The sequence below is a fragment of the Molossus molossus genome, unplaced genomic scaffold, assembly GCF_014108415.1.
Source record: "Molossus molossus isolate mMolMol1 unplaced genomic scaffold, mMolMol1.p scaffold_m16_p_8, whole genome shotgun sequence".
Taxonomy (NCBI): Eukaryota; Metazoa; Chordata; class Mammalia; order Chiroptera; family Molossidae; genus Molossus; species Molossus molossus.
In genome coordinates this window covers 9,538,290-9,561,049 of record NW_023425402.1, presented here as the reverse complement: position 1 = coordinate 9,561,049, position 22,760 = coordinate 9,538,290, and the positions used below count along the sequence as shown (strand labels likewise).

General features: G+C 52.2%; 1 protein-coding gene across 3 annotated transcripts in view; it reads right to left on the bottom strand.

Moving 5' to 3' along the window:
- Window positions 1-4,434: 4,434 nt before the first annotated feature.
- The window catches only part of ZFAND3 (zinc finger AN1-type containing 3), a 401,645-nt gene continuing 383,319 nt past the window's right edge, over window positions 4,435-22,760 (bottom strand). The window contains exon 5 of one of the 3 annotated variants that reach the window (XM_036248098.1): window positions 4,435-6,623. In XM_036248098.1, coding sequence (XP_036103991.1) covers window positions 6,469-6,623 — 155 coding nt within the window. In that variant the 3' untranslated portion in view covers window positions 4,435-6,468. The remainder of the gene's footprint in view (window positions 6,624-22,760) is intronic. The other 2 variants (XM_036248099.1, XM_036248097.1) reach the window with 2 other exon arrangements.

The following is a 22,760-nucleotide window of genomic DNA, read 5'->3' as shown; positions in this document are numbered from 1 at the left end:
ATGAGGCGGTAGCCCTGCTGCCCTGAGGGGCCACCCCACCATTTCCTCCAGTGGCCCCACCGTTTCACATCCGCACCGACAGGGCGTGCTCCGCCTCCACCTGCCAACACCCGTCACTTCCCACTTTTTAACTGTCCTGGTGGGTGTGACCTGTCAGCCCTGAGCTCCCGAGACACAGGGTTGGGAGGCAGCCGGGTGGACGCCTTACCATGTGCCTTTCAGACGGAGCTGGGAGCCTGAAGCATCGTCTGCCACAGGCTGGTCATTAGCAGCAAGTCACCGAGGCCGCCCGGATTCAAGGCGGGGCTCTCTTGTTCACGGGAGGGATGTCGAGGAATTCGGAGACATGTTTTAAAATCACAGCATCTCATCCGGCCGGTGTGGCTCAGTGGTTGAGCGTTGACCCAGGCACCAAGAGGTCGCCGGTTCGATTCCCGGTCAGGGCACATGCCCAGGTTGTGGGCCCGGTCCCCACTGGGGGGCCTGCAGGAGGCGGCCAGTCGATGTTCTCTCTCATCGATGTTTCTATCTCTCTCTCCTTCTCCCTTCCTCTCTCTCTCAAATCAATACAGGAAAAACAATTTTTTAAAAATCACAGTATCTCCACAGCGTTTCTCATCTGCTCCCCTAGACCGGTGCCTCTTGGAGAGCCGGTTTGTGACAGGACACGGAGCTCACGCCAGACACGAGCCAGCGCCCCGCTTCCTCCGTCCGCTGCCGGGGCCCAGGGCCGTCGCCACACCCGCCACATGCTCAGCCCAGCGGGGCCACGGGAAGGGCCTGCGGGCCCCGGCAGCGCTGTGAGCGTAAATGACCATGGCACCCCCTCCTCAAATCTCCCAGGATTTATGGGACCTGAAGCTTAGACATTTTGGCTTCCCATCTTTAAGAAAATGAATTTTAAAAATGACTACAAAATTAGGTTCAAAGGAGAACATGAAGAATGAGGAATCACATCACACACATCTGAAAAGTTGACAGATACCCAAATATTAAAAAGTCCAGAAAATCAACACTAGCTCCAGAGACGGTGACAGGCCCAGGAGAGCTGCTGGGGACCCTCCCGCAGTCTCGTGATGAGTCCATGACACCGGGAGGAGGAGAGGGTCCTCGGCCCTCCCTCCAGCACAGCTGATCCAGGTTGATCCAAGTTTGAACTACTGATACTTTAGAAAAGTGTCTTCCATCTTCACAACTCACACGGGCAGTGTGGATAGTCAAACTGCTGGGGAGATCGCTGTCTCTCTCCTGTATGAGCTGTGAGATCGGAGAACATCAGGAATTCCGGACCTCTGCCGTCTTTCCTGAACCAAGTACGGCACGTGCGCGTCGTGGAGCAGACTTCTGTCCTCCCAGGTGCGGGCGAGGGCCCCGTCCTCCTCCCGCAGCCCCCTCCCGGCGAGGGCCCCGTCCTCCTCCCGCAGCCCCCCTCCCGGCGAGGGCCCCGTCCTCCTCCCGCAGCCCCCTCCCGGCGAGGGCCCGTCCTCCTCCCGCAGCCCCCTCCCGGCGAGGGCCCCGTCCTCCTCCCGCAGCCCCCCTCCCGGCGAGGGCCCCGTCCTCCTCCCGCAGCCCCCCTCCCGGCGAGGGCCCCGTCCTCCTCCCGCAGCCCCCCTCCCGGCGAGGCCCCGTCCTCCTCCCGCAGGTCCCCTCCCGGCGAGGGCCCCGTCCTCCTCCCGCAGCCCCCCTCCCGGCGAGGGCCCCGTCCTCCTCCCGCAGCCCCCCTCCCGGCGAGGGCCCCGTCCTCCTCCCGCAGCCCCCCTCCCGGCGAGGGCCCGTCCTCCTCACGCAGCCCCCCTCCCGGCGAGGGCCCCGTCCTCCTCCCGCAGCCCCCCTCTCCCGGCGAGGGCACGCCTCCTCCCGCAGCCCCCCTCCCGGCGAGGGCCCCGTCCTCCTCCCGCAGCCCCCTCCCGGCGAGGGCCCCGTCCTCCTCCAGCCCAGCCCCCCCTCCGGCGAGGGCCCCGTCCTCCCTCCCGGCCAGCCACCCTCCCGGCGAGGGCCCCAGTCCTCCTCTCCGCAGCCCCCCTTCCAGGCGAGGGCCCACGGTCGCATCCCGCCGCCACCTCCGGCGAGGCCAGTGCATCCTCCCGCAGCCCCCTCCCGGCGAGGGCCCCGTCCTCCTCCCGCAGCAGCCCCCCTCTCGGGGAGGGCCCCGGCCTCCCAGCAGAGCCCCTCTCCCGGCGAGGGCCCCGCCTCTACCGCAGCCCCTCCGTCGAGGGCCCGTCTCCTCCCGCAGCCCCCCTCCCGGCGAGGGCCCCGTCCTCCTCCCGCAGCCCCCCTCCCGGCGAGGGCCCCGTCCTCCTCCCGCAGCCCCCCTCCCGGCGAGGCCCCGTCCTCCTCCCGCAGCCCCCCTCCCGGCGAGGGCCCCGTCCTCCTCCCGCAGCCCCCCTCCCGGCGAGGGCCCCGTCCTCCTCCCGCAGCCCCCCTCCCGGCGAGGGCCCCGTCCTCCTCCCGCAGCCCCCCTCCCGGCGAGGGCCCCGTCCTCCTCCCGCAGCCCCCCTCCCGGCGAGGGCCCCTTCCTCCCGCAGCCCCCACAGGAGCGCTTTCCCTGACCAGCTTCTGGCTCCGTTCATTTCAAGTCTTGTCTCCTGCTCACCCCGCCGCCTCCCCGCTCTGCAGGATGGGTGCGTGTCGCCATGACCCTGCCTGGCACCTTGGAGTCAAAGGCACAGTGGGCAGCAGAAGTCTGCCTGGAAGCCGTCCTCACCTGGATGACCATCAGTAACCCCACTAAACATGGAAGTGACAACAAACCACACTGATGTACCCCACTAATTCGGAACTAAGTATCCCCCCAGCTCAGCTTCCCCTTATCTGAATCCCCACAATGCCCATGTGGCCCCAGCGCCCCCAATAGCGGAAGTATGATGGGTGGAAGTTGGAATGGAACAAGGGGCCAGTTTCAAGCAACTGAAGTTGAAGTATTCTGTTCTTGCAAACCTTAGAAAATCTTGGGACCATGTGACCCCTGCCAAAGCTCACTGCAGGGATGGGGACGGGGCCTCGGTGAGGGAGGACCTCTGCGCGAACTCCACTCCGTGGGTCCACCCAACCTCCACTCCCACAAAGAGCCACGGAGACCACTCCCAGGCGCCTCGGCCGGCGCACCTGTCCTGCCTCCTGCATCCTCTTTCCCTCCCTCTGCTGAGTCATCCCGTTGGCATCAACACAGCAGTTTCTCCTTCATTTGGAAATAAGCCCTCACCCCGACACCTGCTCCACTACTGCCCGTTTCTCTGCTTTTCTTACAGCAAAATCCCTCAAAAGGACACTCCTAGGGCCAGCTTCCCAGTTCTCCCACTCAGTGCTCAGTCCCCAGAAGCTGGGTCTGAGCTGCACCTTCACAGGTGACCCCTCCTCCTCGACTCCACCGTCTCTTCTGTCCTTGCTGGCAGCTTATTTTTGGTCTCCTGGGCAGGCCTCCCTGTCTCCCTGGACCTTGTACCACTGGGGGTCTGTGGCACAGCCTCAGTCCACCTCCGCTCCCTCCCTCCCTCAGTGACCTTAGCCAGGCTGGTGACTTTCCGTCCCAGCTGTGTGCTGAAGACTCGGAAACACGACTCCAGCCTGGACCCCTCGCCGAGCTTGAGGGCTGAGTATCGTGTCTCCTGTGCATTTCCACCCGATGTCTAGTCTGCACCTCAGCCGAATCTGCTCCCATCCAACCCCCAATCGCACTCCTTCCTGAGGCCTTTAGAATGACATCGCCACCTCTCCAGGTGTTCAGGCCCAAACCATGAAGTCGCCTGTGTCTCCTCTCCGTCACCCACGCCCACTCTGTTGGCGCTCTGGTCATCTCTACCTGGGAAGCCCCCCCATCATCTGAGCTATGGAGTAGCCTGATCCCTGGCCTCCTGCCCCAGAGCCTCCCACATTCCCTGAGGGCAAATGGGGTGGAGCCACCTGCCTAGCCTGCCTCCTAAGTCCACGAACAAAACAAAAAATCATGCCTATTTTTGGTCAGGTCAGCACACAGTACGTTGGTGTGCCACAGAACTGCAGAGTGAGCCACGAGAGGACAGAGGTCAAGCTGCTGCCCTGCACCAGCATCCACGCAGCAAATGCCTCCTTCTGACGCTCCCTTCAGGGAGGCGGCCTCCATCCTCTGGGCCCTCCCATGTGTGCCGACCCTCCCCCAGGACCTGTGCAGACGGGGGAGCCCAGGGCTGGTGGCCTTTTCTTCCCATCTCCTGGTGCCAGCAAAGCCTGGGCCCAGCGACACCTTCCCCTGTGAGGCCCCAAGACCCCCCAAGGCAGAACCCCCTGCGGCCCAGGGGCTCCGTTCAGCCGGGACCGCCCTGGGCCTGCGCCCGACAGGCAGAGGGGCTGCGCACAGGCCCATCTCAGGAAGCGGAGGCAGGGAGACCTTTCACTACTGTCCGGTTGTCCCAGTAACACGCAGGAGAAAGGGCAAAACAGAGAACTCCAAGCTTTCATATGATTGGTTTAATTTTTTTTCAGCAGGAGAAAAAAGAATAAAGTTACAAGATTCTTTTAATATTTTCACGATGTTAAAACTAAAACTGAGCTCTAGGCTATGTGTGTAAGTAAATCTAGAACACAAAAGGGTTAAATAAGATTTCTCTTTTAAAGATACAAGAATTTAAGCTTTCCTTACATTTAACAAACTTCACAGAACAGATACTGCAGGGGAACAAGCCCCTCCCCCAGCTCCCCACCAGGAAGTGAACGTGGGCAGAGCCCTGTGTGCTGGACTCCCCAGAGAGCCTGCTTCCCACCACCGCCTCCACGCAGCAGCCGGCGGGGGCCTGAGGAGGGTGGAGGGGCTCATGGGTGGCCTCTTGGGGATCAGAGCTTGGGGGGGGTGCTAGGCAGGCCAGCTCACTGAGGATGGCCGTGGACTGGCCAGAGGGCCGTGGCTTGACAACAGTGGTAAACGTGGGCAGACCCGGCCCCCGGCCCCGGGCTGCCCCTAGAGCAAGACGCCGGGCTGGTCCTGAAGCAAGAATTAAGGCTGGAGACTTTGCAGCGGATTCCACTCTGGTGGGGGTGGGGTGGGAGGAGGAGATTGGGAAGAGCATGATTTCCTATTTCAATAGTTTGGATAAAAAAATTTGCACTTGCAGGTGTTATTTGCAGACAGAGTTGAACTGCTTGTTGTGGAATAAAAGGGTAACTTGCTGGGTTAAACTATTCCAATCGCCTGTGGGTAGACAGACCCCACCGGCTTCTCAGGAGCGCTCCCTCTCATTGCCCTGATCAGACAGGGACTCTGGGCCGCTCAGCCCTGCTCCACGTATCCTGTCTACCCCCCCCCCCCACTGGAAACAATTCCCTAATGGGCAAACAGACCCGTCGCCACCCTTCCCCACCTGGCCTGAGCAACTGCACTCTCTCTTGCCAACGTGAACAGGCACTGGCTGACATGTGCCCCACCCCCGCCCCACGCCAATGTCTCCCTCGGAGCCTGGCCAGGGCCACGAACCACTTGCTGCCCCCTCCCTACACCTGCGGCTTTGTGGATGTGGACTGGCTGTCCTGGGTCTGTGGGGCTGCTCAGGCCGTCCTCCCCTGGACCCCTAGGGGCTGAGCGGCTCCTGCTGGAAGGGGCAGTCTGGGGGGAGCAGCCCCCCAGGTGCTCCCCAGCACATCTACTGACTCCTGTTTCGAATGGAGCTGCAGAGGTCAGCCGGCGGCCCAGCCCCGCTGTGGCGCTGTGATCAGCAGAGCCCGCACTTGCGGGGGGGGGGGGGGGGCAGAGCCGCTGGAGTCAGGGCGCACCCCTGGTTCCTTCTCAGGACCCTGGGGTACTGTGTAGAAAGGTGGTTCTCATGGGTGGACTAATCTTGTGGAGCTAATTTTCAAAGTGAGGTTATTGTTTGTCTTGTCATGTGATGAGTTTTTTCATAGCAAGTCAGGTAAAAAATTCCGTTAAGATTTTCCTAAGAACCTGCTCCCCACCCCCGCTTCCGGCTCGGGGAGAGCAAGGCCATCACCCAGCCGAGCCACGTGGCCAATCTCAGCAGCCTCCCGTGGCCAAGGCACACGTGGCCACCAGGCATCTGGCTACTGGGAGGAGGAGAAGTGAGGGGTGAAAGGCCGGACATGAACCAGAGTTTTGGCAGAACCGTGTGCGCTGTGGGACGTTAGCATCAGCTTCTACTCCTCCAGTAACTCAGTCTCCGTCTGGGACACTTTCCGCTTAAGGCTTTTTGTAAGTTTGACTCCAGCAGTGACAGGTGTGTGTTGCTTTAAATCCACTAGCCATGCTCAAAAAAAATAGTCTTCATGTTTTAATTTTATACAATGGCTAGCAGGCACCTTAGTAACCAGCCAGAAATCAGTTTCGACCACCATCAGCCCTAAACTACAGTACCAGGTGGCTAAAGGAAGGGGCGGCTGGCTGCGGCCTGACGCGTGCCCAGTACAAGGTGTCTGGCTGACTCTGTCCTAAATAAGGCTAACATTAGTGAACTAAGAACAGCGTCGTGTGGCGGCCGTGCCCGGCCTTCAGGAGCACCCCTCCCCGATGCGCTGGCAGGAGCGCCCCACTTTCCGGTCCAGTTTCACCATTTTCATGATGGCTTCCTCTCGGCCACGACCCATGTGGTCAAACGTACAGTCATGCTGCTCGGGGAGGCGATGTAACATACAGAACACGTAACCTGCAGAAGAGGAAGCAGCAGAGAAAACAGAGGGTCAGGGTGGCTTCTAAATGCTCAAAGCCCGGCTCTCACTGGGCTGGGGGACAGAGGGCATCTGTGAATGGACAGAGGGAGTCAGGGCAGGGGCTGGGCCCCTCCTCCCGTCAGTGTGGTGTCCTCGGAGGTGACTCTGTGGTGACTGCTGCTCCTGCCCGTCTGGACCCTGAAGGCAGAACTCGAAGGAGGCAGCACCCTCCCCCCCCCCGGAAGGGCCGGTCCACTTCCAGGAGGCAGGCAGGGAGCAGCCAAAGTGACGACGGTGAATTACATTCTACCTCCTCACAGCTAAGCCGTGGGGACTGTGAGTGACCAAACGGCGATGGCATGGGAGCGGGAGCTCTCACAGAAAAATGGATTATTTCAAGTGCCAGAGAAGGTATCACATGTAAACAGAGGAAAACACAGAAATGCTGAGGTCCGGCTGTTGTCTCAAAGGAGCCACATGCTTCTAACTCCACTCGGCGGGCAGGAGGTGGAGGCCACCTCACCAGGCCTGCCTTCTTGCTCCGCCTCCCAGAGCAGGGCTGCAGGGCTGGACCCCCTTCGGGAGCAGAGAGGCCCAAGGAAGAGACTGGGGAGGCTGGCAGGACAGGGAGGGGAGGGGCGAGAGGCGGGTGAAGTCCCCGACAGGTCCTAGTGAGAGGAGGCAGAGGACGAAGAACCCACAGCTGCATCAGCATGTGACCTGTTCCCTGCCCTCCTCTGGTCACTTCCTAGGGACGCTGACAGGTGTGTGGACGTGTGTAGCAGACAGGCACCTGGTGTCCCCCTAGTCCTCGCTTTGGGCAGAGGATCTGGACTGGGAAGACACCAGCCAGTCCTCACCCCATCCGGCCACACCTCCAGGTGCCATGAGCCTAGACCAGGTCCACAGGCCGGCCTGTGGGTGCATCTGAGCTCTTTCCTCCCCCCTCCCTGAGCCTGGAGCACCCCGCCGCCTGCCAGGCCCATGCTCCCCTCGCCCCCCACACTGCGGCCCCTTCTCAGACTTCTTCCCTCAGCCTACAGACCCGACGGCCAGGGCGGCCACCCTGCAGACTGGTCTATCCATTTACTTCGCAGACAAGGGTGGAGGCAGTGATTTCAGAAGAGCAGAAGTCGAGGTAAAGACTGAGTGGCCAGGACGGACAAAGGCTTCAACAGCCTGAACTTTCAAAGACGAAGGTGGCCCAGAGCAGACCTCAGCTGCACTGGCGGCCCCGCTCGGCCTCGCGCTCACGCTGTGCGAGAAAACACATTATCAACTGCTTCCCAGGGAGAGCACAGCAATATGTTTGACTCCAAATTGGGATTGGGTTTAAGGAAAAGAACAGAGATGAAATTTTTGTCTCCTGAGAAGCCGAGTTCCCACTTGGTCCAAAAGCAAAGCTGAGATTAATGAGCTCATGTGTTATATTTACTGATAAGTTTGTTACTCGAAGCTATTGAATACCAGTTGTCTTTCTCCTCAAGGACTTCCCAGCAGAAGCGTGGATGGTCTCAATGCACAATCATCTTCGTGGAGCAAAGCCCACCCGCTGCGGGAGAAGCTGCTAGGCTGGGGCTTGGGGTGGGGGCACCTGCTGTGTGGTGGCAGGGAGTGGAGCAGACATCTGACTTCATATCTCCAGCATCTGTAACAGGGGCAGGAGGACTGCCCGCTGCCCCTGCCCCTTCCTTTCTCCTAGATACTGGGATGCTGCAGGAGAGGGTCCCAGGGGCTCTTCTCTCCTTCTCATGAATGGCACTGGTTGAATACAAGTCGCACGAAATGGATTAGCCCTGACATGCACTTGGCCCTGGTTCACACTAACATCTCATGAGTCAAAGGCAGCCTGGAGCGGAGGGGGAGGCTCTAGTGTCATCCTCCCTACACACCCCCAACTCTACTTGGCTTGTCTTCCAACAGCCAGGGGACAGCCCACGCAGCGGCTCTGAGCGCCCCTGTGGTGACCACCACGGCACCTTCCTGGTATTCTCTCCACCCACCCAAGGATTCCCCATCCAGCCCCAAACACCTCATTTCTCCACCAAGTTCTGTGAACCTCTATTAGATACATCTTGACACCTGGCTTTGATTTTTGAAAGGTGAAAACCACTAAATAGCAGCTGAATGTTGGGAGCAGTGCTGGTAACAATGAGCACGTATGGCATTGTGACTCCCTGGGGACATCTCTGGAAAGCTGACTCCCAAGCTGCTGCACTGAGGGTATCAGATGGCATGCATTAGGCTCAATTCCCTCCCCTGTCAGGATCACTCCCCAAGAGGAAGTTACATGCTGGAACTTGTCCCAAGTGCCGCCTAGGTATTACCCAAGGACAGCAGCCAATCAGCTCAGTGTCAGTAGTGGGAGTGGGCTGCTCTGGATACTGGGAGGGTGGGGATGACTGTGGGTGGGATGGGCCTTTGTCCTCTTTTCTTGGCGCTCAGCAATCTGTGTCATCGATCTTCAGTCACCCTGGTGCAATTCTGGAGGCCAAGCTGGGTATGGAGGGAGAAGGCTGGCGGCTGGGGAAGGTGACGGTCCCTAACGTTGGTGACGACCGTGTTAGAGCACAAGAGGGTTACAGCTGCCACCTCGGCCAGGGCATCCTCCACACCATTCATCAGAAACCGGCCAGGGCCTCCGAGAGGTCACACGAGGCAGTGCCCAGAAGGCACACAAGCACACAGGACCCAAACAGAGCAGCTGGGCAGCTCCCCGGCTTTGGCATTACCACACAATTCTTTTCTCCCCGATTTTAAAGGTATGTATCAAACCTGAATTCACTCCCTCGTTCACATACACACAATCCATGTCTACACTCCCCCCAGGGCCCCATGGTTTAGCTTCATAGAGTTTTCTTTTAATCCTCACCCAAGGATATTTTTAAATTTATCTTCAGATGGGGGGTGGGGGAGCAACGATGTAAGAAAGACACATTGATTGGATGCCTTCCACACGACCCCGACCAGGGCTGGAACGGAACTGCAACCAAGGTACAGGCCCTTGACTGGGAATCAAACCCACAACCCTTCGGTGCATCGGCTGATGCTCTAACCACTAAACCACACCGGCTAGAACTCAATACACTCTTGCTAACGATAGCTGTGCTTTTAATACCATGCAGTGCTTTGGAAGGATAAGGAGAAATAAAGGGTAGGAGAAAATTATTAAAAGAATGCTGACCCCCAAAAGAGGAAAACATCCAAGGCAAAAGTTTTTGAAGAAAGGATCTGCCTGCTAAATGTGGCGTAACCTCGCCCCTCCCTGCCTCATGAGCCGGGTCCGTGGAGCCCAGACGGCAGTGTCCACGACACGGAGGAAGTCAGGCCTCCTTTCCGCTGCCAGAGTTGCTTTTGGTTAAATCTGCATAAGATGCTCAGGAACGTGTGTGGGTATTTCTTTGCTCACTGGCACTGAAAAGCAATTTGGGATGAGCCCCTGACTAGACAGAGAAGGGGAGGGGAGGCAGCAGCTTTAGGAGCTGTCCCAGGTTCCTCTCCACGTGCCACCACCTGGTGCCTGACTGTCCATCCTGGGCGTGGGAAGAGGGGCAGGAGGCCTAGCCACCGCAGGTGACAGCCGTCAGTGCCTGGTGAGCTAGGCGGGAAGGTTTCCTGAAGGTCTCTGGCAGCTACGCTCTCAGGGTGAAAGCACCTTCTTCCACTCAGAGGCAGCGTGGGGCGGGGGGGGGGGGGGAATCCCACCTAGAGGGCCACAGCGGCTGAACCAGCTGGGACTCCTCCCAGGGCCCTGGCCAAGCCTGTGGCTGTGAACAGAAAGAGACAAGGAGAGGAGCTTCCCAGACTCTGTCACCACCAGAGACACAAGATTATGGCACGAGGCAAAGGAAATACAATCGGAGACCTTTCTGACCCTCTGCCCTTAAAGGGTCCCACGTGAATGAGAAATGCTGAAGGCAGCATTTTGTCACTCACCCTGATTACAGAGGCCTGAGGGGGGCGGTTCTCTGGGAGGACAGGCATTTCAATGGAGGGCGCTCATGGGTATAAACAAGCACACCTGGACTCCTTCCTCTTCACACATACCTGGGGCCTGTGACCCGATGAGCCACATAAACCTGAAGATGCCCAACATGATGGTCCTGAAGACACATCCCTGGCAGAAAACAGAACTGAGGCCCATTCTCCCAAGACTCAAGGTTCGACATGCAGGTTTCTAAAAATGCTCCTTTGGTGGGAACCCAGCTTCTGACCCAACCCTTCAGCTTTTCAAGTGAATACCTGAAAGTTACACAATTCATTCAGATGAACTCATCCACAGCTAAACCTCACTTCTGCTGACCAGGGTATTTTAATATTAAACAAAAACGATCAAGAGCAATTTGTACATTAGGCAGAAATAACATAACACTCAACATCTTGCTCTAAGTGCTATGAAAGTTGCAATGATATTTCCTATTTCACTTGTTCACAAAAACCAGCAGTGGTGATTGCCCAAAAGGGACACTCACAAGAGGGACCTCACCTGCCATCCCCTTCCTCCCTGCCCCTCACCCACAGGCCACAAGGATGGCAACTGTTTGGGTCTGAGGAAGGTGTGCGGAGGCCGAGATGGAGGCGGAGGCAGCGCTGCTCTCCAAACCTTAAGGATTAAGCAGCGGTTAGAGATGGTCTTCTATAACATTTCCTAAGGGAGACAAAAAAAGTGATGCCAAAATTCACATTCAAAGTCTGAGCCCTTGTCATTTTTATTCAATCCTTGCAAGACTGAAATGTTGCTTTTCAGCTTTATCCTGGAGTAAAAAGCATCATTTAAAGTTGGCAAAACTGGGCAGCTCTGGATACTTTAGGACCTTCATTGTTTTCTTGCAGTTTCCCCCCACTTGGAGACTCACCCATTTTAGTAAAGACAGGGACCAGGTGGGCCTCAGCTCCAGCTGCTCAGGTGTTTTCACCTCACTTGCAAGAAATGTTTTACACTTTCTTGTTCATTTGAATTTCAAATTGTCAAAGGTTCAAGTAGAATCTAAAAATACTGACAAGCTTTGGGGACCAAGGCTCTGCAGAATCATCACGGGAGAGCAGCCTGGGCAGGCAGCGCGCACGCCCACAGTCTGTGCACGGACACGTCAGACCCAGTGCGCTGGCTGCAGCCCAGCACTGAGGCCCTGGGAGCAGTGTCCATCCGGGTAGGAGGCAAGTCAGAGGCTGCTCCTACAGCTGCGCATGTGCTCCAGCCAACAGAGCCTACCCCAGACCTCCAGAAGCTTCCCAAGAGACCTAGGGAAGGACCGCCCCCCCCAGCCTCAACTCACCCACAGGCACCACATGCTACCTCAAGTGCCTATTTAAAAAATAAATAACAGACATGCCCGACCCACACGTCTGAAATGACCAGGCAAGCTCATTAGAAAAAAGAATCACATTTTCCTAGCAAGGTAAGTTTCTTAAACTCAGGACAGCTAACTGACCTCATAGCTCATTTGTAAGTACTTGTGGGGAACAGCAGGTGGCTACAAGAAAGCTTGTTGGAAAGCATTAGCCATTTATACTCCCACCAACAGCAATCCCTGGATTACACCACATCTGCTGCCCCAATGCCCAAGGCAGAATTTGTAGCACAGAAATGTACTAAAGGATCTTAATGCATTTTACTTCATCAGGCCCAGGGTACAGGCCCAGCAGCTGCAGGTGTTTCGGAAATGGACTGCATCTACTTTACATTCTTCTCCATCCCAGGCTTTGCACAGCAGAAGGAAAAGCATCACACTCCAGGAAACAGACCTGGATCCTGGCTTACTGAGTTGGCTGACACAGTTCTTGACTGGGCTGGGGGAGGAACCGGGCAGATGGACAGAGGTCAGCTGCCCAGGGCACTGGAATCAAAGCCACAATGAATAGTCAAGCTGGGCATCAGTGTATCTGTCTTTTACAAAGGGAAGGAATGCTACTCGACTTAAAAATTTAATAAAAACAACTAAATCATACCAAAACAACTCTAAAACAGAAGAAATCACCTGTCCCCCACCCCACCCCAAATCAATTACAATACCAGTTAGATACAAGCTAAATGTTAGAACAAAAAAGCAGTTGATAGGCAAAGACACAAGAGCCTCGTGCAAGGACCTCCGCAGGCAGCTGTGTGCACTGGGCCACCAGCGCCATGAGGGCCGTCGGCAGCGCAGGGAGACGCAACTCCCAGTCCAGCTTAATGAAACCACCGACATCATTTCTAAAAGTATAAAAACTTCATCACTCTAGGTATCATTTATTGTACACTCTCTACACAGCCCCTTTCTAGCAGAAACTCTAATGACCTCTTTCCTCCCCTCCGTGGGGAATGTTTGCCCTGACCCAGTCATGTCCTCTTCCATCACCGAACCCTGCAGTCTCACTTCACCTGACAGTCGGAGAGCAAGTGTTCCCACCCCTCATTCTTGCCTCTAAGGACAAACTTACTTGTGCTGTTGGGTGTGTGGCCTGGCAGGGAGGGGCAGTGCCCACACCATGAGGGATGCTGTGCCATCACTGCGACTTGTGAGAACCGTCCTGAGTCCTCGGTGCACAAGGAGAGGGGCTGGCTGCAGGCTCACGTTACGCTAGGCTGTTTTATCTAGAGATGAGCATACACTGAGAGAAAAGAGCTCAAGGCAGGTACTGCCGATGGGAGAATGACTTGGTCTTTAAACATCATTTCATTCAGTAGCCGAAAGCAGGCAGCATCAGTCTCTTGGTGCTTGGAGCAGCTTTTAGGATCTGAAATCCCTCAGAGGTGCCTGCACGCCTGGCCTCACCCTCTCCTCAGAAGAGTGGTGAGGTACTGGCAGAAAACTGGTTTTTGGGGGTGACCCTCTCCTCTCAGCAGGCTCCTGATTTATTTGGCTTTCTCTTTTAGTATTTCCTTGTCCTTTAAAAGATTATCTTCTCCTAGAAAACCATCCAAAGATGAAGTGAAGACAACAGGAAGGGCCATACCCATATTACCTAAGAGCCAACACGGGCATAGCCTGGGTCATGGCTTGCTGGGGAACTGTGCCCTGTTTGGCCATTAAAAGCTAAACTGACTAGAGCCAGTTCATCCAAGTCACAGAATGTCAAGTAGTGATACCAACGGGGGCACCGCACTCTAAATGCCACGTGTCTCTCTCCAGAACACTCGGGAAAGAAGAACCCTTTCCACGTTCTTCTCTGCGGCTCCAATCCACATGCTGCAGGTAACAGAAATACGTTGGGAGAGACCCAGGGCAAGTCCCTTAACAGGGGAACCTCAAGTTCTCTTCCCAGATGATCCAGGGAGGAGCTCATGCTTTGGAGCCCAAGTCCTGGGTTCGAGTCCCAGCTGTACCACTTTCACAGTTGTGCGGTGGCGAGTAAGCTATTCAGCCTCTCAGAGCCCCGGTAGTGTTAACAATAAAAGGGGGTTGGCATGGTCGGAGCAGCTAGTGCACGGGAAGTCCCTGCACAAAGGAGGATGGCTGCTACTGGGGTGGCTCTTCCAGCCATTGCTATCCTGTCACCTGGCAGTGTAACTAACACACCTGGCTTCAGGGCTGGGAGGCCCTTCCTCCCTGCTCCGCCCCAGCCCCTGGCTTTCCTCCTGCTCCCTCCACTTTCACCTCTCAGCCTAGACTCTGATTCCCTTCTCCTTTGAGAAGCTGCAACTGACAAGAAGAATGAACGAGGAAATCTCCCTCTAAACATGGGATACACCAGTTTCCACAAACCTCTCCACACAACTATAAATGCATACTAAGTGACAAGACCTGTAAAGATTTCTGTTGAAGATATGCAAATTTTAGAGAAACCTGATTTAAACATATGAAGACAAGGCAGTCTGGAATGCACTCAGTGGTTAGGGACACCATAAAAAGGACACAAACTTTCCAAGGACAGCAGAGAGCAGCTTCTTTGCTCCTGTGGGGGCTTCTCCACCAGTATGGCCAAGACTTCAGCAAGCCGCTTTCATAAGCAGAGGCAGGGCACGTGCGTTCCCAAGCCCTGTCTTTCCTGAGACTGCCGGGCTGGGAGCCGCGGTGAGAGGATGACCGGAGAAAGCAATGGGCTGCAGACTCTCTGCAAACGACCTGTTTTCACCCAAACTGTGCCAGCATCATGGGCACTTGTCTTATGTGCCTCTTGTAGGAATGAAAAGTTCACATGCTTCTTGTTTTCAAAATACCTCAAAAAGGTCACTCTGAGGACCTTAACAGTATAAGCATGCTTCTCTATTTTCACAAATTTGAACTATAAGGTCACAAGTCCCACAACATCTGCTGTCCACTGTAGTGTGTGTGTGTGGGGGGGAGGGGAGGCAGGGGCGGGTAGGGAAGCTGGCTTCTTGATTTTCCGTGTTTAAAGTCAGTTTATTTAAAACACACCTTCCCTGGAGAGAAAGCGGCTTATTCAGGGGCAGAAGATTGTTTAAGCTGTAGACATAAATTCAAATCTGAAGTCAGATTATGGACTATACAGAGTTGAACCTCTCAATGAACAGACAGCCCACTCCAGGATTCTACAGACTTCCCATCTGAATGGGCTGTAGAGCTGACCTCATAGCCCAGTTCCATTTCACTTGGGGTATCAGTGGGGAGGGGGCTCAGACATGAAAACTTCAAATGATACAGTCTGAGTATAAAAACCCACCACAAACAGAGCCTGAACATTACGGAATCCAATGGCCCTTTCAGTTCTTCAGTTCTCCCCGATGCATCTGGAACAGTGGGTGCTGCCCACGAGCCACATGGCATACTTGCTTTCCTTCTCTTTCTCTGGCAGCCCCTCATCTGCTGTCCTGAAAATATTAGAACTATTCAGTGCTGGACTCTCTTTTTCTCACCACATGCTCTCCCAAAGTTTAATATTCTAACGATATATGCTAACAACTCTGAAATCTCTCTCTGCCCCAGACATCTTTTTGGAGTTCTGTTTGGTATCTTGGATATCTGACTTAAGATGTCCAAAATGAGACACTTGCTACTACTTCCCTATAAACCTGCTTCTCCCTGTGTCCCCATTCTACGAGAATGAGGCCACCATGCGGCCAGTGGTTCATGACACAAACCTGGAGCCATCACTGGTATCTTGCTCATCTTCACGTTTAATTACCAAGTCCTGTGGATGCTATTTCCAAAAACTAAACCCCTTCTCTTCTTTCCATCCCTATTGCCACCATCTGGTCAAAGCCATCAGTATCTCTTGCAGAGGTGACTGCAACAGCCTCCTCTAGGTGGTCGCCCATGTCAAATCCATCATCCTCACAGCAGCCGAAGTCATACACCTCTATTTGTCATTGGTGACTCAATTTTTTTTTATATAGGTTTTTCTTGATTTTTAGAGAGAGAGGAAGGGAGCGGGAGAGAGAGAGATGGAAATATCGATGAGAGAGAAACATCAACTGGCTGCCTCCCGTACACGCCCCTGCTGGGGATTGAGCCTGCAACCCAGGCATGTGCCCGGACAAGGAATTGAACCAGCAACCTCTTCGTGCATTGGTCAATTCTCAACCACCAAGCCGCACCGGCCGGGTGATTGGTGACTCTTTAATGGTTTCCTGAGTATTAGAATAAACATCACCATCTCAGTACACTCTCGTTCTCGCTACCTCTTTCTCTCCCTGTGTACAATTCACTTCCTCACAACTCTATGCTCTAGACACGCTGACTTAATTAAGGTCTTGCTTCTTCAGGCCTATTTCAATAGCTCTCCCTCAAGAAGGCTTTCCTAGACCTTCAGAGTAGGCCATTGTATGCTTTCATCATATCTTAGACTTTTCCTTCAGTCACCTGTCACAATGATAATTACAGGGTCATTTGTAAAATTTTTTCCTTTAACTTGTTTCTCTGACTAGATTTCATGAAAATAAGAACCATGTTTCTGTACTTTATCACACATCCTCTATGCCTAGTACAGTGCATGGCTCACTCAAAATAAGTAGGTTGAGTGAATGAGTGAGAGGTTTAGTTACAAAAAGGCTGTGTTCTCTGTAGCTCAGCAAATAAGTAAAAGAAATTCAAGTGCTTAAGCAGCCGAGTCCAATACCCACAGCCTGGCCCCTCAGCCCATTTATCTACTCTCTCTCTACGGAAGTACTGCCCTCTCTTGTCTACGGCAATAATCATCTCCTGATTTTCCTCCCACCTCTGTGGTTGCTGCTCCTTGGAAACCTTACTGGTTTCTCTTCTAAAAACCACCACATAATGCAGTCTTCCCCCACTTTCTCCTTTTGTATTCCCTTCTTTAAATAATCTCATCCAGACACAAGGCTTCTAGTATAATCTAAATGTTGATGTCTCCTGCCCTGGCTGGTTTGGCTCAGTGGTTAGAGCGTCGGCCTGCGGTCCAGGGAGACCTGGGTTTGGTTCCCGCTAAGGGCATGTGCCTCGGTTGCAGTTTGTCCCCGGCCCTGGTTGGGTCATGCAGGTGGCAGCCACTCGATGTGTCCTTCACATCGATATTTCTCTCTCTCTCTCTTCCTTCCACTCTGTCTGAACAAAAAAAAAAAGGAAAAGTGTCCTCTGGTGAGAATTAAAAAAAAAAAAAAATGTTGATGTCTCCTGAATTTGTTTCCATCCATAAATTCTTCCCCTAAATTCCAAACTCCTATATCCAACTGCCTACTCGACAGGCACCTCCAGCTAGCTTGACTAGTAGGAACCTCCACATGCTCAAACAGAACTCTCAGAGCTCTTCCCTCCGGAATGATCTCACCTTCTAGTCTTCCCTGCTGCAGCGAATGACACCACACCCGCAAGGCTGCTCAGGCTGGACCCAGGACTCATTCTTGATTCCTCTGCTGCCCTTACTCCTCACCTCATATTTTTAGTAATCTATTGGCTGCCCCTACTCTCTCTACGGAGAGAGGTCCTGATCTGCTCTGTTCTCTCCATCTCATGCCAATGCCCATGGCAGGAATGGCGCAGCATGCTTATGGAGCGGGGGGGAGGCCAGCAGGGCTGGACACGACGAGGCCCGCCTGTACCGGAGCCCATAACAAGTCGCTCTGCTTTGGCCTTTGCGGTCTTCCATGCCTTCTCCCTCACAACAGTTAGAGGGGTTTCTTTCCTTCTTTTTTTTTAGGGTAACTTAACTGAGATGTGCTTTTTAATATTTGTTATTTAATTCCTCTTTGAGTAGGTAATACATGAATATAATGTAATTCAATTTGTATAAAATAATATTCAGCAAAATGTGAAGTCTCCTGCCTCATTCTCTTGGTTACTCTCCTCAGAGGCAAACCAACCACCACTACCAGTTCTTCCGTATTCTTGAGAGTCTATGCATATACAAGCAGTTATATTAATCTCCCAGAGGGACATTTTAAAAATGTAAATCAGATCATGTCACTACTTTGCTTAAAACCCTTCAATGCCTTCCCACTACTTTAGAATAAAATTCTAACTCCTGCAAAAACCTCCTAGCCCCCACTGGGTCCCCACCGGCCTCTCCACTCTCCTCATGCACGACCCTCCAACCCCACTGCTGCCTTCTGGGCCCCAGATACGCAGCTCGCTCCTGCCTCTGCGGCCGACGCCGTTCTCCACCTCGCGCTTTCCTCCTGGCTCTCTGAGTAGCTGCTCTCTCAGCTCAGCTTTCACCTCCTCCCGACGCTGGCCTCCCTCCCCGTGCCCCTGCATTCTCTGTCATGCTGCTGCACCATGGCACTCACTCCCCCACAGTGTCCTGTGCATCTGCTTCCCGTTTGCTGCTTCTCCCTCCGAGGAATAAATGCACCATGTGGGCAGCGACTTTGTCAGTGTTATTCCCATCATCCCTCTGGAACTCAATAAAGATTAGTAAATAGATTGAATAAATAAATAAATAATCTGAGTCAATATTTGCCTCATTAGAAAGAGAAAAAATTACTTCTAGCAATAAAAGAATGTTTAATGCTGGTAAATGTGTGCCCCCCACCCCACCCACTTCGTCCTAGAGAGAACTACCACCACACTGACTACTTCCAATTACCTGAGTGAATGGGGCACAGTGAGTGCAATCTAAAAGCCACTGTATGGCTAGGGAATATCCCATTTTCTTAATTTCCTAATTATGTTTTTCTATGGACATTCTTAATATGAGCCCACATTTGCTGAGGTAGCTCTGAGAGGCAATGCAAAAATGTCCAAGATGGTATTAGATGCTCTCTTGAAATTAAAACTTTTCTGTAGCTCGTGATCACAAATTTGGTGAGTACACATAGTGAAGGACTGAACATAATCATACAGGTTCCCACTGACATTCATTTCCTACTCTACCCTGGTATTTTAGTCAATTACCCCAGAGTCTGTGGAAAATTAGTCCTGGGGTAACAGTTCAGTTCAAGGAAAGGACAATTTAATTGATGCAAGGGTATTAACATACTGCAGATCTCTGTAGCTCATGCCTGGTGGCCCCAGGGAGGGCACATGTGGGAGATGACATTGGCCTGTACCACCCAGGAGGCCCCAGAGCCAGTGCACCCAGTGAACAGCATCAGACCATGAAGGATTACAACCCAACCACTTCCATGAGTGACATATTCAAAGGGCATACTTGGTGGGCACCAAAGTCCCAGTGAAATGAGTTGTGCTCTGTGTGGTAAGTTCCTGCACAGCTCCTCTGCTGTTGTGGCAGCTGGTCGTCACAGCTCATTGGCCTGGGAAGGTCAATCCCTTCCAGTGATATGCCAACAGCAATCAAGGCTCAACTACAGCAGGACAGTGCACACAACCCACACAGAGGGCACAGCTGTAGCGCCCAGCTCAGGTGACTTGGGGAGGCTGTGCCACTGGGCCCTACAGGACATCTACTACATAAGGCTACTCTACCAAGCAGGAGATGAAGCACTTCTACCTCATACACAGAAACAAACACAGGGAGGCAGCCAAAATGAGGAGACAAATAAACAGGTCCCAAATGAAAGAACAGAAGAAATCTCCAAAAAAAGAATTAAATGAAATGGAGGCAAGCAAACGACCAGATACAGAGTTCAAAACAATGGTTATAAATAAGGATGCTGAATAAACTTAGTGAGAACTTCAATAGCATAAAAAAGGACATAGAAACCACAAGAAAGACCAGTTATAGAAGAAGAATACTCTAACTGAAAAAAAGAATAAATTACAGAGAATCAACAGAAGAGTAGATGAAGCTGAGAATCAAATCAGCAGTTTGGAAGATAAGGAAGCAGAAAACACCCAACCAGAACAGCAAAAAAGAAAAAAGAATAAAAAAACCAACAACAAAAAAATGAGGATAGTGTAAAGAGCCTCAGGGACAACTTCAAGCACACCGACATTTGCATCATGGGCGTGCCTAGAAGGAGAAAAGAGAGAACAAATAACTGAAAACATATTTCAAAAAATAATGACAGAAAACTTCCCTAACTTGGTGAAGGAAACAGACATACAAGTCCAGGAAGCACAGAGAGTCCCAAGATGAACCTAGAGGCCCTCACCAAGACATAACATAATTAAAATGCCAAAGGTGCCCTGGCTGGTTTGGCTCAGCAGTTGGAGCTTTGGCCTGCAGACCAGAGAGTCCCAGGTTCGATTCCCGATAGGGGCGCGTACCAAAAAAGTAAAATAAAACAAAACAAAATGCCAAAGATAATAGAGAATCTTAAAAGCCGTAAGAGAGCCCTGGCCGGTTTGGCTCAGCGGTTAGAGCGTCGGCCTACGGTACAGAGAGACCCGGGTTCGGTTCCCGCTAAGGGCACATACTTCGGTTGCAGTTTGTCCCCGGCCCTGGTTGGTTGTGCGAGTGGCAGCCACTCGATGTGTCCCTTCACATCGATGTTTCTCTCTCTCTCTTCCTCTCTCTCCCTCCCACTCTATCTGTAAAAAAAATGGAAAAATGTCCTCAGGTGAGGATAAAAAAAAAAAAAAGCCGTAAGAGAAAATCAGTTCATTACCTACAAGGGTGCTCCCACAAGACTGTCAGTTGATTTCTCAATAGAAACTTTGCAGGCCAGAAAGGACTGGCATGAAATATTCAAAGCGATGAAAAGCAAGGACCTACAACCAAGATCACTCTACCCAGCAAAGCTGTCATTTAGAATCGAAAGACAGATAAAGAGTTTCCAGAAAGAAAAAGCTATACCAGCATTACAAAAAAAGGTTAAAGGGTCTTAAGAGAAAAAGATAAAAATATGAATAAAATGGCAATAAATACATATCTATCAACAATTACTTTAAGTACAAATAGATTAAATGCTCCAATCAAAACACATAAGGTGACTGAATGGATAACAAAACAAGGCCCTTATATGCTGTCTACAAGAGACTCACTTCAGACCAAGATACACACAAACTGAACGTAAAGAAATGGAAACACACAGAAAAATTGGGATAGCAATACTCATACCAGACAAAATAGACTTTAAAACAAAGGCTATAAGAGAGAAAGAAGGACCTAGGAACTCTACTTGTGGGTATTTATCCGAAGAAACCCAAAACACTAAATTGAAAAGACATATACATCCACATGTTTATTGCAGCATTATTTACAATAGCCAAGATATGGAAACAACCTAAGTATCCATCACCAGATTAATGGATAAAGAAGATGTGGTACATATATGCAATGAAATATGATTCAGCCATGAAAAAGAATGAAATCTTGCCGTCTCCCACAACATGGATGAACCTAGAGGGTATTGTGCTGAGTGAAAGAAGACAGAAAAAGACAAATGCCAGATGATTTCACTTATATGTGGAATTTAAAAAACAAAATAAACGAACAAGCAGAACAGAAACAGACTCATTGATACAGAGAACATTTGAATGTATGCCAGATGGGGGAGGGAGACTGGGGGATGGGAGAAAACGGTGAAGGAATTTAGAAGTACAAACTGGTAGTTACAGAATAATCATGGCATGCAAAGTACATCATATGGAATATAATCAATAATATAGTAATAACTATATATGGTATCAAATGAGTACTAGATGTATCAGGGTGATCACTTTGTAAGTTATATAAATGTCTAATCATGGGGTTGTATTCTTGAAACTAATTTAATATTGTACATCAAATCTAATTAAAAATTATTTAAAAGAGTATTAACACAAACCTAGCCCTTTAATTTATAAAACATTTTATAAACAATTTATAAAACATTTTCCCCTTCCCGGGTAAATCTGTAACACTGCAGTGCACAGCTCTAGAGAGCACATACTATCCTGTGTATTGATTACGAAGACATACAAATTCCATAGTGTGCTGACTCACAGCTTCCAACTCCCAGGGGCTACTGGGCTGACATGGATCAAGAGGATGTGTGTGTAGAGCAGTGGTCTGAGACTGCGCAGCAGGTGTCCTTATAATCCAGTGAAAAAGAGGCCTGCTGAGCTCCTCTAGAAACCACTGTTAGATTAAGCTTCCTTGACCCATGGGAAATGTCTTCAATAGCCATTGCCTGACACCTCCCATGCCACGGCCTAACAACCCATCTCCTGTATCAAAAGCAGTATCTTGACTGATACTTAACAGAAAATTTTGGAGGAGAGCATCTAACACCTGCATGGTACACTTCCCCCAGCTTCCCTGCAGCCCCCAAGTACTCTTCTGGAGGACTCACCAGAATATATAAAGCAGGCCCAGCTGGCTGCTGCAGAGAGAGCCATTGGGTGGAGTTCCCCACATCTGTCTCCCAGTTGTCTACCCAAGCACAGCACATTTTAGCATGTACAACAGTTGGTGAGGCCCTGTGATCATGTATAAGGAGGTACCAAACAAACAGAGGCACTCCTTGCCACCTCCTTCTTTCAACTATGTCCAGGCACTGTGTTGGGGCAGAGAATAAACTAGAGAGTACAGGTGGCTCATACCTTGCAACTCCACAGGCAGCATTAGAGAAAGAACATCTTTCAACTTTCAGGAGGAACTAGACAGCGGCATCCTCCCAAGATCACACCACCTTTGAGTAAATGCCGGTAGGCTTCCCACAGCTACCACACACTCATTTCTGTCCTCCTCTACTTTGTTTCCTTCCTTTTTCTTTCCAACACCCTCCTCTTTTCTTTGTTTCTCAAGGTGCCTCAGTGGCTATGGTTGCCCTAACTCCTGATCTGACAGTGGAGGGTGTTTGCTGGATGGCAGGATAAAAGGCAGGACAAGTCTGGTGATGCTGGTAAGTATCCACATCAAGCAGCTTCTATGTGTGCACCTCTCAACTGTCTGTGTAGCCCACAGGA